Source organism: Stegodyphus dumicola, chromosome 9 (assembly GCF_044657685.1).
Source record: "Stegodyphus dumicola isolate Sdum_Otavi_A_Nest chromosome 9, ASM4465768v1".
Lineage (NCBI taxonomy): Eukaryota > Metazoa > Arthropoda > Arachnida > Araneae > Eresidae > Stegodyphus > Stegodyphus dumicola.
Genome location: NC_140776.1, coordinates 127,589,425 through 127,609,015, shown reverse-complemented (window position 1 = coordinate 127,609,015; position 19,591 = coordinate 127,589,425). Strand labels below are relative to the sequence as shown.

Below are 19,591 nucleotides of genomic sequence, written 5' to 3'. Positions count from 1 at the left end.
GTAGCTTTTATTAAACATGATTAATGAGAGTGCTGAAGAACTAAGTAACTTAGCTGACAGTATGCAGAGTATCATTCATAAGCCATGAGGCTATCACAACAAGCGTTCACACTGAGTGCCTAACTAACTCGTAAATGATTTCAAAACCTCAAGGATAGGACTGTTCAAGAATCTGTGTTATGGAAAAACTCATCTTTACACCCACCCAAGAAATTAAAAAAAAAAAAAAAAAAAAAAAAAACCTTCATTCACAAAGAAAGTTATGCTGATGGCCTTTCAGAACCACTAAGGCAAGATGCTGACACTTTCCTCATGTGGGGAGTGACAGTAACTGTTGCCAATTATTGTTGCATATTAAGTTGGTTGCATGAAAAAGTTCACGATTTTGGGTCTCAAAAGCTATTTTTTGGCCATTACTATACGATCCATTGTAATGTTTCACTTGGAAGGTACTAAATCATCCTCCATGCAACTGGCAGTCAGAAATTTTTAACTTTTTGGATCTTTGAAAAAACACTTCGGTGGCAATTCACAGCCAATACAGATATTCAGAAAGCTGTCATGAAGTGCTTAGGAACTTGATGCTGATTTCTTATATGCCAGTGTACCTCATAAACAAACATTCAGATATGATTAAAGACTATGTATCTAAATATTTGCCAGTGAGATTGTCTGTAATAAGACTTATTATTTTACTTTTTAAATTGATCTCACATAAAATTTTACAAATTTAAAAGCAAAGATATAGATTCTAAAGATAGTAAAATGTTAAAATCTATATATAGTGGGAAAAAAAAAACATACGATGGTGCTTTTATTTTGATATTTACATAGTGGTCTCCACAACCATAGCTATTTACACGTCTGATTCCTTTCCCTTTTAATTTTATGCGTGCATGTGATGAAGTACAAGGAGCTATCTGCAATATATAAATGGTAGGTTAAAATAATAATAAAAGATAATTAAATAGTAGAAAGTGATTAAAAAGCACCAACCTTAAGAACAAGTTCCTCATATAGTCCTCGAATTCTAACTGTGCCACCTAATAATGCTTGGTATACACTAATGGTAGCATCAGAATGAACATCAACTCCATCTCTTCTAAAGTACCTGCTTTTGGAAACCTAGAAAAGGTACAACTGTAGAACAAAAGCTAGGAGATGATATAAAGAGTATTTAGGAAAAGGTTTACTTTCTTAAATATTGTTTCAAGATGCATACTTCCAATTGTGAAGTTCGTCAAAATAAACAGAGGAATTTATGGTAAGATTTGCAACAATGAGAATAAGAAAGTTAGTAAGACTAACCCAATTAGTAAGAAATTAATAAATTGAAATTAATGACATGATTCAGTAAATATAATTAATAAATTATATTTAGTGAATCATGTCTCCCAGCACTGATTTTCTTGGCGATAGTGGAAGGGTAAAATATGTTATTAAAAATATATGTTTAGGAGTATTACTTAAGGAAATAAAATCTATACTCACATTTTTTCAAATACTTTTAATCAGAAGAAGAGCTATATGTAATAAATTAGTATACCTAATAAATATTTTGTTCAATTCTGTAAATCCCACTTTTAAACAAATGGACTATAATAAAAAACAGAGTTTGTTCTAAACAACATTTAAATTAGAAATTTTTGGTTGCTAAAGTGTTCTTTCACAGTGAGTATATAAAATTAATTTTGTGCACAAAATTTGGGGTAAATACATATATCTATATCTATCTCTCTATTAATATGTATACTGTTGAGTGTGTGAGGGTTCGTGAATGCACACAGAACCGATGATATCTTGATAAAATTTACTTTACCAAAAGAAACACTTCGCAGTTCTGGAACTTTCCACAAAAGTACTCATACTGCTCCTCACAATATTACAGAGTACAGTCATAGTTACACTTCAAACTATTGAGAACGTTAAACACAACACAATGCAAAATGCATCTGAAGAGAGAAGCTAAGATGGCTATTTCAATACTCCAAATTCAGCTCTGAGCTAACAACTGAGAGCAGATGTTCTCTCCCATCTTAGATAGTTGTCATCCGGCCGCTGAGAAATCTCTCATACTTCTCAAAATTACTGGAAGGCCATGATGGCCAGACACAAAGTAGCCATAACCTGCATCAATTACAATTATTCAGTAACAATACACATTACGGTTATACATTTTGGTTGACTGGACCAAAATGTCGCCAAATGGCTGGCAAATTTGGTGACTTTTGATGGTTTCTTGCCAAATTCAGTAATAAAAATTAGTCACCAAAACCAACACCAGCTTGGTGAGATACCACTAGACCAGTGAGAAGACATTTGCTCAATGTTAAATAGACGTGCCCTTGTATTCTTACTTTTCTGGAAAAGCATCGCCTCATTAAATTTTCATGTTACATTATACGAAAATTTCACAAAAATTATTTACTTATATATAAAATTGGTAACACTGTCCCGTTCTCAAGTACTACACATCCTGGATAGTACAATCTCTGGACATGAAGACATATTTACAACTACAGGAAATCATTGCCATACTAAAACAATAATTTTAGTAAATAGCATTAAATCAATAAATAAATGTATAAATTTACAAAATTTAGAAAACAAATAGGATCATGATTTTAGTACACTATTTATCTTATATACACTATGGGGGCTACATTACTATGGTTATAGTAAAGGGCTAGCCTATTATAATGAACGACTTAAGGCTTAAAATTTGATGACTTGTGGATCTGAACTACGACTCATTCAGCCTGTTTAGGACTGTGTGTCACCTGGTCTCCCAAGGTGACTGTAATTAGGAGAGAGTCCTTTCCATTAAATCAGATTCTATAACTATACCTTGTCACCTTTGTTAAATGGATGTTCTGCAGCTCTCATGCCATATCAGGTCTTCATCTTCATTGCCAAGTCGATTCAACCTAGCACAAAATTAAGCATCACTTTAAACCATGCTTGGACATCTTGGATGTACTCCTCAGGAAGGGGGACCAAACAAGAGGTCAGATGAAACGAATGAAGGCAGTAACGACCAAAGAGCATCTGAGACGTTGAATAGCTAGTAAGTAGTCTTGTTGACAGCACTGCAATAGGCCAGTAAAAACTGAGATAACTTCTTGTCTCAATTTTGCTGGTTTCTGGAAACCACCAGCGAGTGATTATTAAGGATGGGTTAATTAAACCTCTCTACCATACCATCTAACTAGAGATGTAAAGGTGTCGTTTGAGTTTTGTCAATGCTGAGTAGCTTGCAGAATTCTTTAATGACATCTGAGATAAGATTTCTTCCTTGATCGAAATGTAACTGAAGATGCACTACGAACCTGAAAATCCAAAGCTGTATCATTACCTCTGATACCATTACAGCATTTTAATCAAGAATAGGATAAGCTTCAGGCCACTTAGTGAAGTAATCTATGACAACGAGGATTTATTTGTTGCCATTAGCATATCATTTGATAAAATTTATTTTACCAAAAGAAACACTTTGCAATTTTGGAACTCTTCACAGAAATACTCATACAGCTGTTCATAGTATTACAGGGTACAATCATAAGTTACAGTTCAGACTACACAGAATGTTAAAAACAATGCAATGCAAAGTGCATCTAAACAGCTAAGAGAGATATCTCAATACTCTGAATTCAGCTTTGAACTAACAACTGAGAGCAGATGCTCTCTCCAGTCTTATATAGTTTTCACCCTGCCACTGATAAATCTTTAGTACTTCTTGAAATTATTGTAAGGCATATAAGGGTTAAGCTATATAGCATCAGTTATAATTATTCAATTACGATACATATTATGGTTATACAGGGACTGGACCAAAATAGTGGCAAGTTTGGCAACTTTTGGGAGTTCTCGCCAAATTTGACAACAAAAATTAGTTGCCCAAACCATTGCCAGCTTGGCGAGATAGCCATTTACTCAATGTTAAATAGATTTGCCCCTGTATTCTCACTTACGAGCAATGCATCGCCTCTTAAAGGTTTTCATGTTGCATTATAGGAAAAAAATAGTATAATTTCACTAAAACTATTTACTTACACAAATTTATTACAGATACAAATTATAAATAGATAATTATTTACAGATACAAAATTTGTAACAATATGTGAGAAAAATAAAGAGCATGTAAAAGATTAAATAAGCAATGTAAATTTCCCTTCTCAATTCTAAACATAGTAACCTCTGCACTGCGTCATTTCTAATTTCCAAATTAATCCATGTCATATAATTACATAATTCTGGTGATGTAAATGGAACAAAAACTCAAGCAGCCAATAATGATTTTACAGCAATATTAAATATCCAATCAAAATGCATTGAGAATTAAAATTCAGCCAGTCTGAATTAAGATTTCACCCTGACCATCGCACTTGCTTTCAACGCTTTGGCCGAGCTGGACTGCTGTCTGTCTGCTGCTTTCTTTTTGTTGCAAAGTTATCTAAAATGCATACTTTTTGGAATAGGCACAATTAATGTGCTAACTTGATTGTGACCCCAACATGTTTGTTGAAATAAAAAATGAAGATTTAATCTGCCTTCGCCTCCTTTTTCCTATTCATTATGGATCAACACTTTTATGCCATCAAAATTTCTGCTGGACATTCACTTTTGAGTTTGATTTTATTACACACACACACACACACACACATATATATATATATATATATAATTCGTAAAGAAATACAAGGAGAAAAACTTTATAGATCATCAATTTAAATCTGGCAAGATGACATGCAGAAATTATAAAATTAAAAATATGAAACCGTAATTTATGAAATAAAGAACAATTATGATCTAAAGGGTATCAAAACTTACAAAAAAAAAAAAAAGAGTTTAATATTTATTTGTTTACTTTATTAAACATTTCTTTCAACATGCGCATGCGTAAAGCATACATTACACATAGTCGAAATTAGAAAATTGCAACCAGAAAACTATTTGATGTGTATTCATGATATTTATAATGACGAGGAATTTGATTTAAATCATATCAAAGACGGAGTACATCAAGATAAAATACTACATTTAGTAAGGAATTATAAGCCGAATAAAATAAAAACATCTGCCCTGAAGATGAGGATAGTGCTGACAGATCAACTTCCAGTCATTCAACGCCGTGATGTCCCCCTCTCCACAGAGCAGCGTGAAATTGATAAACAGATTTCGGAATGGTTACAGAAACAAAGGATATGCCTTTATCCATTTTTTGCAGCAATTCCACTTTTTGTTTGATGGACATTGAAACATGCTTTCCCTTTGTAGATCCTTTGGCAGCTCCAGAACCGGAAATTCTTTTTGACATAATTGGAAAGTTCAAGCTTACTTTTATAAAATTGCTCTAGCAGTGTGCAAAAAATAATAAGCCGGATCCAATTAAAAGATTGAGGAACAACGCAATCTGCAACATTAACTGAAATAGATAATTAGATAATTTTAGCTTAGTTTATACTGAACGTTATACATTAAACACGCATGCGTAAACGTATTATGCGCATGCGTAGGAAGTTTGTAGCTTTGAGGTCCGGATTATAGATCATTCCGGATTATGGACGTCCAGATTAAAGACTTTTACTGTATATATATAACTTATTATGAAACCTTGAACTAGTGCTGGACATTTTCTTACCCAGGGGCTTGATTACTACCCAAACCTGGCTCATGTTTTAGAGGACTCATCATATATAATAATACTATAATTCATTATAAATATATTTTCTATGACAAAACAAGAAAAAAAATAGACTTTCATGGCCCTTGAAAGAATACTAAGTCTGAGCAGCAGATTGACTTAATTAAGATCTATTCTGGCAACTTTATCCTATCCCAAATGGCTCCCATACAGCTTGTTGTTTAATCTTACGCAAATACATTAATCTCCAATTTAAAACTCGATTGGTAAGATTGATGGGGTATTAGAAACATACTAATATTTTTGCAACTAGAACAAAACATGTGACCAAATCACAGAAATTGCACTTAACTATTTTTTAAGATGTGCACTTTTTTATTAATTTACCCTGGTTCAGGTATCTGCACTAAATAATTTTAAAATAAACCACATTTACTCAGGACAGAATGCAAAAAATGCAGTAGACAGAGCATAAACAACACACAGATTTAAATTAGACAATATAAACTGAAAGACCACAATAAATTATATTGTTTCATTTCTTTCTAAATTGAAGTAGCTTGGTAACATAACAAATCTCTTGTTTTTCAGACACACTGTACATTTAAGGGAAAAAACAGAAGACCCAACATCATATGAAGTTTTATACAGGGGGAATAACTAATTTCCCAGTACAGCAAAAAATCCTGGAGAAATAATGGCATATATGTCTTAACAACTTCAGATACATTTTATGCTGTTAGATTGCAAGCATTTTTATAGTAAAGAATAACAATTTTAAGAACAGTGAAAGTAAGGGTTACCTTAAATGTAACAAAGAGTTCTTTCTTTTTGGTAATTTGCACTCGAACCATTTGACCATCTTTGACACCTAATATGAAAAAAAAAAAGTTGATTATTTTAAGCCACACAATGATTAGTTATGCTCACACCATCATTGGATAATATTATGAATATTGATAAGTTTTGATTATTCACATCCACAAGAAAGCTATCAAAAAATAACACTACCAAAAATATTTATATGCCAACCCATGGTGACGTCAAAAAGTATTCATATCAATTATCCAGCCATGCATGTAGCAATGGATTAGCATTATTGAAATTCAACAGTCATTTTTATGATTAGTATTTCTTTTTGCACTGAGTACATTTGTTTTCATCATAATGAATCGTAATTGAACCATAGAATTTGCCCTCTCATTTTCATTATGTTGGGACGTACATTGAAATTTCAATTGTATTTGGGAAATCAGTATTTGCTGATGGTGCACAATGCAGAGATTGTGGATGATGGTGAGTTTGTGCAGTTCTGATTATTTTTTTAAAGTAAAAACAGATCACTGTGTACAAAGGATGAACAGCATGGGGTGGGGAGAAACTCAAAACAGTTAGGTGTATGAAAGAAAAAAAAAAAAAAATGCAGCATTAGATGCATTGTTAAATGCATGCAAAAATATACCCCCCAAAAGAACACCTCTTTCTAAATTCACCAATAAGTTTTTAGCTTTTCAGTTGAGGTGCAAATAATAAGAAAGTATTTAAATATTTAATAACGTAAAATCATTATGGTCAAAATATGAGCATTGAAATAATAATAAAAAAATTTAGAAAGTTTTGTGCACATGCTGAAGATCTCTCTCCTTCTCCCTTTTTTTAAAGCACAGATGTTTTGTTCATTTTCCTCACAAAATACCATATGCTGACAAAGAATGATAATTACATGTTTCAGTTAAAAACTTTTAAGTAAATACAGTAAAAATGTAAAATTTGAAACAGTTTCATATACACCAATACTACTAATAATTTTTTTAGAATAAGTAACAAAGCACTGGTTGAATTCTAGAAGTTGCAACCAAGGGAAAGATCTCAAAAATTTGTAATAGCTAGTTGATCTAAAACAGAATATTTTAAAAGAAAGTACAATGTATCTTAAGCATTTATTACACTATCCACAGATGGTTTCTATTTTAAAATTAAAATGTCCATGTGTATATACAGTGGTGGCCAAAACTGTGGACACTTTTGGAAATTTTTTGGTTTTTGAACTTTGTATGCTTATAGAAAACGTCATGTTTCACAAAATGCAAACTTGTATATATCATTTTAAAGAGAATTTATTATTGAATTCAATACAAAACACAAAATTCAATTATTTGCAATACAAAAAAAGTTAAATGATAATAGTTATCGATATACATTAGATAGTGATGTCTGCAGTGAGTTATCAGTACTTAGTAGGGTACCCTTTATTTTTGATTACAGCTTCACATCAACGTTTCATTGAGCCGACAAGAGTTTTAAGCTCTTCTTTCGTTATTACATGATGCCAGAAAACAATTATAGCCTCAATTAGTTCCCTTTTATTTGATGGGCGTCTCATTCGGACAAGAGTTTTCAAACGGTGCCTCAAATTTTCGATAGGATTGAGGTCAGGACTGTTTCCTGGCCATGACAACAATTTAATGCTCTTTGTACAAAACCACTCTTTCGATATTTTGGCCGTGTGGCAAGGAGCAGAATCCTGCTGAAAAATAAATGAAACATTGTTGGGAAAGAGATCTCTGATGGAAGGTAGAAGTTTTGGTTCTAGAATAGTGTCAATGTATTTTCTGGCATTCAGTGTCTCATCGATGACATGAAGGCGACCAATACCATCTGCTGACATGCATGACCAAATCATAACACTAACTGGGTTCTTCACAGTTGCTTGAATGCAGTCAGGATGTAGCTCTTCTCCTATTCTACGTCTTACATATTTTCGCCCATCACTACTGAATAACGATATCTTAGTTTCATCACTCCATATAACTTGTGATCACTGATCATCTGTCCAATTAATGTGTTCCTTTGCCCACTGTAGTCATTTTTTTCGTTGCTGAAAATTAAGATAAGGCTTTTTTTGTGGAATTCTACCTCTCAGTCCAACATCTGTTAATCTTCTCCTAATTGTTCTTGAACTGACAGAAACACCAGCATCATTCAGACCACTTCTGATGGCCGCTGATGACATTTTTCTATCTTGGAGACATAGTCTTTTTATTCATCTGTCATCAATAGATGTGGTGCACCTTTTTTGGCCTTTTCCTACTTTATTTTTTATTGAATTTGTCTCCTGATATCGTAAACAAAATTTTCGGACTCCGGATGTAGTCACTGAACCACCTACCTGTCTTGCAATTTCAGCATAGGAAAGACCACTTTCTCATAACACAAAAATATTACATCTCTTTCTAGGTGCCCAATCTACTCTTTTATTTGACGTCATTGCTTCTTGACTAAATATCAAAAATTTTTACAAAAATTCCTACTTGTAATTGCAGTATATAAGAAACAGGTCCTCCTTCTACAGAACAAAGCAAAATAATGAATTATTTCAAGTGTAAACATGATGTCAGCTTCTACTGGCAGTTATTAACATTTGATTGGTTCTCAGAACAAGAAGAGTGATTGGCCAGGAAAGCTAGACATTACAAACCACTTCATAACTGTGTTTTTTATTTATATTAAAGTACATATAACTTTATTTGTATTACAAATAATTGAATTTTGTGTTTTGTATTGAATTCAGTAATAAATTCTCTTTAACATGATATATACAAGTTTGCATTTTGCAAAATGTAACATTTTCTATAAGCATACAAAGTTGAAAAACATAAAAATTTCCAAAAGTGTCCACAATTTTGGCCACCACTGTATATATGTATATAATATATATCTATACATAATTACAAAACAATGTTTTTAAAAGCATAATATAATCCTTCCTAGTATTTTTATGCATTAAGGTGCTGAAAAATTATCAGTAAAGACATAAAGTAGGAAATTTAGTACTAATTTTTCACAAAGACTAAAAATTGAAATCCATAAGTAATAAATTTCAAATAATCTTATAAATGCAAAAAATAATTTAATAAATGTTAAATTCAAAAACAATTCAAACAAGCAATACCCTAATTAAAAAATTCAATGAAATTTAAAGAAAAAAGAACATAATAGAAGAGGAATTCAATCAACTTGAATGTCACTTCGTCAGGAGGAAGAACGCTGAAATCATTTGAAATCCCTTTTCCACAAAAATCCTCGCTTTTCTGTATACAGAATTAGCTGATGAGCCATTTTAATTATAATAGTTCACCCAAAAATTCTGTCCCTTCCCCAAAGCTAGGAAAAAAAACAAAGTAAATTCTAATCAACATTTTTTACCTTTAAATAAAGAGAACTCTATTCAAGGAATTGAAAAATGTAAGTGAAATAATAAATACTTTAGTGGAAAATTCAAATCAAAACTTTATCTTTAAACAAAGAGAGCATTACCCAAATAATTGCAAACATAAGTGAAATTATAAAACTTTAGTGAAAAGACTTAATCCGATCGAAATTGAAATAAAAACTCAGAAGAAATAATTAAAAACTTCGAGCACTTTCAATTAGAACAGAACCGAAACTAAAAAAGAAAAAGATCGTTACAGTAGTGACGTTTAGGTTTGCAAGTTTTGCTTCACTCGCAAAACTAAAATACAGCGATGAGAAAGTAATCCCTCAAAAATGCTGAAAATTGGAATGAAAGATAAAATTTTAAAACCAAGAGAAAAACATTTAAAGCTTCTATTAAAATTTAAATTAAAAAACTGGCAAATCTAAATGTCACTATTGTAATGATCGTTTTCCTAGTGTCAGCTGTGTTCTAAATGAAAGTGCTCGAAGTTTTTTTTTTTTTTTTTTCAATTCTGTTTAGAATAAAGTCTTTTCACTAAAGTTTTCTAATTTCAGTTACATTTTCAATTCTTTGGATAATGATCTCTTTGTTTGCACACTCCAACAGACTTTTAGACCTGAAACTTTTTTCTTTCAATATAGTACTGCTTTGATTTCTTGGACATATTTCAAAAAGTCCAAGTATTACTTAAAGATGTTGCAAAAAATCTAGGATCTATGTATATAACCTACCTGGTTGGACAGTTAAGCAACTTAATGCAAAAATAAATACATTTGACAGTGCTAAGTTGGAACTACATATTACATTTACCTAGGTCTCTTAAAATAGGTCATCAGTGTAATTCAAACCCATGATATGAGCATTTCAAATATAGGACAGGAGAAAATGAGATTGGGGGGAGGGGGTTAAAAATCTGAAGTATCTACAGAGTTTTAAAATAATAGCAACATAAGTAATCCAAGAATGAGTTCCCAACTATATCACCTAAATTCAGGAAATAAAGTATAATTATGAAAAGAAGCTTTTACAACAGTGATCACATTGCTGTGATGTAACATTCTGTTCATAGACTAGATAATTTGAATTCGCTAATATTAACTACAGAATAACTAGGTGATTTGATCATAAATTTTATTAATTATTCAGCATGACATCTGAATGCAAAGAGTGGTGATTGAAGAAATATATGTTTAAATGAAAGAGCCAGTTCATGAAAACTTTCAGGATGCTTTCTTAACCAAGTAGACACAGCTTAGTGATTTTTCAAGAACAAAGAAGATGTACCAAACTTTTATGTCTTCCTTGTTCAACTAAACAGTTTAGTGTTTTTTCAAGAATTTTCTTAACCAAGTAGACACTGATTTTTCAAGAACAAGGAAGACATATGAAACTTTAGATCACTAGCAGTAAAGAAAAGGTCCCAAACTGACAAAACTAAATGATATTGATTCAATTTGGCTGTTGTAACAAACAGTTTAATAAATTCATATCTAAACATTGAACTTTCTTTTAGCCAGCACTCAAAAGATAACAGCCTTGATCTTATATCTGTCAATGTTAGATTCAACTTTACGCTATTTAAAATAATGAATCTCTTAGCTTTATTTTGAATCATTACCTACAATACAACATCTATTGCATCATGATTTGCAAGCCAAGGCTAATTTTTACAGAAAAATGGAAAAGAGTCCTACTAAAAATGCCCCATAGTAAAACTTTTTATGGGTACCCAAAAAATTCTATGGGTTTCTGCTGACTTTTACTGGTTTTTATTGGTCCCTGTAGGTTTTTCTTGATAATCTCAATATGCCCCATGCAAAACAGTAAAACTTTCTACTGGTACCCATAGAATTGTGTTGGTCTCTACTGATTTTTACTGGTTTCTATTGATAATTGTGGGTTTTTCTTACTGGTATCAACTGACACCCATACAACCAACATCAATGTCAGAAATTTCTACTGGTTTGTATTTGTTTATATTGACTTTTACTGGTATTAATATAATTGAAATGGATGCCGAATAAATCTTCTATTGGTTTGTATGGGTTTATACTAATTTTCTAACTGATGTCAATAGACTTCTTGTAAACAATGAAATTAATACTAGTATCAGTAAACCAAAATTCATTGGTATTCTTATTGTCTACTGATTATTTAAAATTATTTATTTACTTATTTTTATTTCCTTTATTTGATGCTGTTGAAATTAATATTATTTCTGTTTTGTAAACAATAGAAAGGGAAAAAAAACTACATACAATGAACCCTCTTATCTCCACCTCTTCTCTAAGATGCTCAGAATTTCTAAAAATATAAATAAATATGAGCATTAAATATGACCTCTTTACACTATATATGCTCATTTAATTAAAATTTTTTTAAAACTTTTGTTGGAAATAATAACAGTAATCATACACACCCCACACACAATGAAGTAAAAGAGGTGACCAGCCACACATGAAAATATTTCTTTGCAGTTGGTCACCTTAGAGAGGTGATGTTCAATACTAGTATATACTTCTATTCTCAGAAATATGTTTATCTTTAGAGCTGGTCATCTTAGGAAGGTTGCCTCTATTAAATAAATCTTTCTAAGGCGAGCAGCTGCGCTTCCAGAATTTTCTTTGTGGAGGGTCGTCTTATAGAGAGGATGTTCAACACCTTAGGAAAGTGGTTTTATGACGAGTTTGGTTTTTGAATACACACACTTATACACGCATATATCAACATTTTTAATAGTAAAAATAAACACCAGTATTAACCATCATCTCTTGAATGCGGCCACGTTCATTCACAATTGTTAAACTATTTTTCTCCATGTTAATGCTGACATGAGGAAAAAATCCCCCCCCCCTGCTTTCAAAAGAAGAAGTTTCCCAAACAAGCAAGATGGTGCCATTCTTGTTAATGTTGTAATGGGAAGTTTGCGTTATGGTCTTGGTGAATAGTACTTCAAATTGTCTTTTAGACAGTGATTTTCCTATTGATTTGTGCATATAAAATTTTGAAATTATTATTATTTTCAACAAAAGATGAGTATTTAGCTCCTTTCTGGAGGAGAACTGGTTTAAAAAACTACCTAACTAATTTTTTCCTAAACTTATTTAATGGTATTTTTTCCATTGTTTTACAGCAACATCTTACTGTATTATTTAAATTTGCAGTAAATAGACATTTTAGGATACTTCTGAGTTCTGTCAGATTTCTTAATAACATTCCAAAAATTACATTTATAATATCTGTACAGTACATTTATAATATCTAATTACAGTAATATACTAGAAGGACTACTGATTTCGTTTTGGCATTTTGCGTTGATTTACTACAAGCGTTGTTTCACTTTTCAAATTGTTGTCACCAAATATTATCGCCCTGTATTATATTTAAAGAAATTAAACAATGAAGAATCTGCATAAATAAATGTTATTAATCTGCATAAAATTTGTAATTTTCTCATGATGAAATTTTTTGCTGCCTGACTAGTGGTTTTTCTGCTTAAAAATGACAAAATGTTATGAATTTTTAAAGCCAATTTAAGAATAAAAGAGCTGCCCAACCAGGATAGTGGTTAGCGGAGTTGACTGCCATCTCAAAAAGCCCAGGTTCGAATTCCAGAGAAGGCATGGGTGTTTGTAAATGTATGGTGTCTGTGCAGCATGGGGTCACTCTTCAACATGTGGCAAGCCGAAAGTCCACTCGAGAGGTTGGTGGTAGGGGCAGAGGGAGTAGTAGACCCTCAGATCCATCCCCCTAGGATGCTCTCCATCAAAATTGGAGTAGAACTAAGCAAAGATGTACCGTCACCTGTATGGTACTCAAGGCACTTGCCAGTGACAGGTGCAATCCTATACTTCCTGCCATGATAAATTTCATAGTCTTTTTCTGATGTTACTGTTAGATAACTGAGATAAGTCACAACAACAACAGAATAAAGGAGGTCTATATGACAAAATATTCACCAGCTTTATATTTTGCCATATAATTATCAGGCTACATTTGTCAGTTTTTGTTACAGGTTGTGATCAACGGGTTCCAAGTTGGCAGCCTATTACATTATTATATTATTTTATTACTTGGATTTTGTTCATGCATTTTCCCTCCATGCAGTTGCTTTTATGTTTATTGCTTCTCCATGCATTTGCTTTCAGGATTTTAAAGAATAAATTCCTTAAAATCAGTTTTTAACTTATATACTCTTTTAAAATTATAATAATTTCTTCCCCTCTGCAATAATTACACAAACACAGTATGCTATTTTTTGCTTTTCATCACCCCCTTTGCAATTTAAAATTTAAAATCCAGAAGCAAACACAGGTATTAACGGAAATCTTTTTAATCAAGGGTTGCCAATGGGATCAATGTCATTTTAAAGGGGGTCAATAGCCGAATATGCATCAGCAAATTATATGCCTAATCCAATCCAACTGATAACGAAAAAATTACTAACAGTACCGATATTTCATTGTTTATGGATATAAAACTTCATTGTACAAAGTCAAACCTTATTCAAAACATATGGGTAAGCTGAGTTTCCAAATTTTAGAAGCTACCCGAGAACAATATCCCAGAATAAAAGTTGCTATTGAACCAACATTACTGACTTTTCCTCTTCTTACCTAGTGGAAGCAGGCTTTAGTTAAGTCAATAATTTGCTACAGAAAAGAAGAAACAGATTGAATACGTTTGAAACAGGTCCCTTAAGAATTAAGTTAAGCATTTGTACACCAAAAAATTTAAAATAATAACAATATAAAAAATAACTTTTATTTATCAAATCCCAGCCTGTTGGGCACTAAGTCATTAGGCTGCATGCTCTTCAATACTCTTTCTCAAGACATTTTCTTCAAAACTTTTATTCATATTATTAGTTTAACTGCTATCTTTAAGTTAGTTATGAGCAACTATTTATATTATGATTATGTTATATGCTGTATATTACAGAGGAACCATTTTTTAAAAAGAGGTCCATGTAAGAAAAGGGTTTGGTTTGAATCATTTGATTATGGCAAAGCACTCAAGGACTATCTGCCTAATGGAAAGCACGCTCTCGCAGAGGACATTTTAAGGATAACTGGCTCACATACATGTTACACATGGGAAAACATGAAAATGTCCATGCAGACAGTCTATTTCCAGGGATTCAAACCCTAGACCACAATACTAATGTTTGAGGACTTTGCCACGCAGCCACTGGTGGGCTGAAATGGGTTGGGAAAGCTTGTTTTAGATCACAGGTATTAACAGAAAATTTTACAGATCATTCACACTTAATGTAAATGATTTTGATAATAAATTTTTAAGCACAAAAGGCACGTCTTATGGAAATTTGCTTCTATCTGACAGCCTTGATTTCCCATGGAAGTACATTTTCACTTAGCACCATGATGTTAATTTTATCCAACTCCTTTTCAGTTGCTTTCGAAAGTCTGTTCAATGTTCTAGGATGACATTTTCTTAAGGTTCACTTTAACAAGATGAAAGTGCAAAAGTCAATAGAAGAAGGGTCATCTGATTTTAGCATTAGGTGAGGTATTTCGCTAAATGGAATACATTTTATTTCTGTTTTTTTCTTTGCTAAATAAGCAGCAGTTGATGACTTAGACATGTGACTAGAGGTTTTGCTTATATGAAACTGAAATTTATTAATGTACTTTTCTTATAAGGTTAGAGTTTCTACTCCAAAATTTGGTTCTAAAACATTCTGCAGATAATACAGTTAATTAATATAAACCTTATTTGACATGTTTTTGAGTTTTAATTTACTGTTGTAATAAAACCAGAAAATTAACCTTTTCTTTTATTATATTTGCTTAAATACACCCACTCTTCATCGAGCATTATCACAAATTTTATTTATCAGCAGCTAAGTGTTTCTCATACAATTTTTTCCAATTTATTTTTCTTTCTGCAATATGCTTTGGCAAAAGCAAATGAACTTTAGCCTTAAACATCTTTTTTATCTTCAAACTTTTATGAATGATTTTACTTACATTTTACAAGACATTCTCATCTCCGATGCAACATAACTGAGTTCATATATTTTCTTTTAGAATCGGAGACTTTATTTTTATGATCCTTACCAATGTGACTCTGCACCATTTCCTAAATTTTTAGTTTCTCCAAGACGGTTTTTTCCTTTCTAATATTAATATATATAAAAAAACTTTTTTTTTTTTTTAAAGCAATAGCTTTGATTTTTATACCACTTTACAGTTTGCTGATTTGAGCATTTTCCCTTGGAAAGTGCATGCCTATAACTTTCAAGTCATATATCAATTTTAGGAGGTTTTTCCAAAATAAATTTCATATTCTACATTCCAATTAAAACAATGGCAGATGATTTTATGAAAATGGCAAATCTTTATCTGTTTGAAAATTTATATAGAAATCATTTGTGGAAAAAGCGAGTGTTGCTTTCGCGCAACGTCAGCGGAATAAGACTATGGATGTTTAGTGAGTAAGATTGTACTCGTGTGATGTTTCTTTTTAGTGGAGCGCAGGATTACTTTTTAGCTGTATAACATTTTATAAATCTACAAATCACTTTACTTGTAATTAATTTAATATTAAAATATACATTGTATTTCTTTTACAAATACAGATTATTTCATTTGAAAGATTCAAGCATGAAAAGCTTGATTACAATCATGATGTAAAGCTACATTACATACTTTGCATCTATAAACAGTCTGGCTATGGTACTCTTTACAACAAAGTCTTTTGTTATCAACGGACTTTACGATAAAATGTCTACCATCTCCAAGCAATGGTTTTTGAATGCTGAATTTACTAGGTCTTCCTGTTGCTGATCTATTTCTGGCTAATTCTACACTCTCAACAGGAGGTCGCAAAAGGAATAATGCATTCTCGCGTCTGAAATCTAAAAGAGACTTTATATATCCAGTAGTAAAAAGTGGGGATATTTAGTAAGTTTAGATACGGTCTCACCTCATATAAATTATCAGTAGTGTCAATTTGACTATTGTCAAATGCAAATTCTGCTTATATTCCTGTACTGCAAACGTGATATCGATTCTCGTACAACACGAACAGAAATGTCTTTATCAAAAGACCAATGCATTTTTTCTTGAGGTAAAGAATAGCCTGTAAGCAATAATATTCCAATAAATCTTCTCATATAGGCTTCAGATGCAATAAACTCTGGGCATTTTCTTTTCTTTCTTTTTTTTTTTTTGCTGAGCGTATATATTTGTCTGTTCAACGAGAAGAGAGTAAATGTCTAAACCAAAAAGAAAATTGAAAATCTGTGCACTAGTTTTACCTTGTATTTTGTTTTTTATAATTTATCTTTTATCTCTTTCTTCATGTTCTTCCTGAGACATAACTAACAGTTCCTTTTTTATCCAATTCAAGATTTCAGTCTTCTGATTTTTAAACTGTTTAGTATGACTATAACTGCTTTTAGAAAGCTGAAACTTACTTCTTACATGAATTTCAACTTCCTCAGCAGTATCATTTGGTAAAATATCATTATTTAAAACATTTTCATTCCTTTCTTCTTCGTCACTAGCCTCTGCAATTTCTGGGGAAACAACAACAATATCAGTTTCATTCTGGCCATTATTAACATTATCATCATCTGTTTCTTCATCAAAAAATCTTTGAAGGGCCTCTTCTAATGTAAGATGCCTCGTTCTAGGCATTTTTAAACAACCAGAACATGAACCAGAACATTGAAAGGAATGAGTGAAAAAGGAGATTGACTACTCGTTTCCTGCTGATGTTGCGTCAACGCAACACCTGTTTTCCCTTCCTTCCCAACACAAATATACACATCTGACTGATGTAATGTTCTGATAAACAGTAACCTTGACTAAAAACAGATCACTCATAAATTCTTTCATTAAATACTTTCAGCAAAAATACCCGGCCGAAAATTTTGCTTAAAGTATGAGATTAATTATTATAAACAAAATGATTGTTGAAGGCAAATATTTTTTTACAAAAATAATCTTCATAATATTCCCTACACAAAATCATCTGTTGGTATAAAATATCTTAGGTAGTTATATTTATATACGCATTTATTTTGACCGTTGCATCAACGCAACACCAGCGGCTAACGGGTTAACAGAAATCTGTTATACACAAGGAATACCTTAAAATTGAATTTACACAAGTGGACGATATCTGCATATATAATTCAACAACTAGCATTTATCTTTCTACTCCAAATTTATAGAAATTGGGAAACATAATACTTTTTAAGTACTGAATAACAACATGAAATTTAAATATTAAAAATTGATATAATTACCAGAAGGAACAGGAATAGTCACTTTCTTTTTCTGAATTGTTGTACCTTGTCCATTACAAACTGTACAAGGGTCTTTGATCAAAACTTTAGTACCATTACATTTACGACATGTAGATCTCATAGTGTAAGGGCCAAGAGACACTGATTCCTGTAAAAATGTTTTAATACAGAATAATTTTATTTTATACAAGCTAAACTTTTCAAACTATCCATCAAAACTTAGAAAATGCATGAACCAGATTGCTAAATTATTAAAAATCAGCACAGAAAATTATGGATGAATATATATAATTTAATATGCATATTGTTGCATGTGCATGAGTTCATAATAGATTGAATGCACACAGCACCGATGATAGGTTGATAACATTTATTTTCAGTATCAAAAGATTATTTTTCTGTATCAAAAGAAATACTTCAGAGATCTGGAATTTTCTACAGACAACTCTTCATAATATCACAGAGTACAATGAGTAGTTACACATCAAACTACTATGAAAGTTGAACACAACGTAATGCAAAATAAATGCAGTTAAAGAGCGAAGCTAAACTAGAAATAGTACTCAGAACACAAACTGAGCTAACAGCCTAGAACAACAACTACTACTACTAAGAGCAGATACTCTCTCCGGCCTTATATAGTTTTCAGCTGGCCGTCAAGATATTTCTAGTACTTTTTGCTTCTCGGAATCACTCAAAGGCAAATCATGTTTACAGCTAATAATATAGTGATCATTTACATTTATTCAATTACAATATCTACTAGGGTGATACAGACACTGGACCAAAATGTTGCCAAATTCGGTGACAAAAATTAGTCACCAAAATTATTGCCAGCTTGGCGATGTCTCGCCAAATTACCAAGACACCCATTTACTCAATGTTAAATGAACTTACCCCTATATTCTTACTTTTCCAGCAGAGCTTGCCTCTCTTGATGTTTCATGTTAAAATACACAAACAAATACAAAAGTTTACATATAACGCCACAAAATCATCTACGTATAAAATTTGTAACACTGCCCCCCCCCAAGGACAGCACGTCTCAGGCAGTACAATCCCTGGACAGGAAGCCATACTTACAACTAAGGCAAAATCAATGCAGTACTTAAACAATCATTTCAATAAATAATATAAAATGAATCAAATACTAAATAAATGAGTGCACAAATTTAGAAACAAATAGTACCATGGTCTTAGTGTACTATTTACATTATATTGCAATGGTTTTTGTATTTAGTTTGCTACTTTTAGTAGAATTGTAATTATAATTGTTTTATTTTCTCGTGTAATGCAGCGCATGACGGGTTTTAAGAGAAAGCTACGGCGGAAAAGTTAAAGTACAGGAGCACACACATTTAATAAATAATATCTTATAATTTATTGTGATGTATCTGGCTGTGGTCAGCCAATCAGCTGCCTACCTCGCATTGCCGTAGCGAGGTGGGGC

General features: G+C 31.9%; 1 protein-coding gene across 11 annotated transcripts in view; it reads right to left on the bottom strand.

Moving 5' to 3' along the window:
- Window positions 1-19,591, bottom strand: part of LOC118181906 (dnaJ homolog l(2)tid, mitochondrial-like) — a 71,170-nt gene that overhangs the window by 10,153 nt on the left and 41,426 nt on the right. For 5 of the 11 annotated variants that reach the window (XR_015043082.1, XR_015043084.1, XR_015043083.1 and 2 more), the window contains 4 exons: window positions 18,142-18,289; window positions 6,448-6,515; window positions 997-1,125; window positions 805-920 (listed from right to left, as the gene is read on the bottom strand). Coding sequence is in view for 2 of the 11 variants with exons in the window: in XM_085824082.1 (XP_085680208.1) it covers window positions 805-920; window positions 997-1,125; window positions 6,448-6,515; window positions 18,142-18,289 (461 nt within the window). In the remaining 9 variants the exon portion in view is untranslated. The remainder of the gene's footprint in view (window positions 1-804; window positions 921-996; window positions 1,126-6,447; window positions 6,516-18,141; window positions 18,290-19,591) is intronic. The other 6 variants (XR_015043086.1, XR_015043087.1, XR_015043085.1 and 3 more) reach the window with 2 other exon arrangements.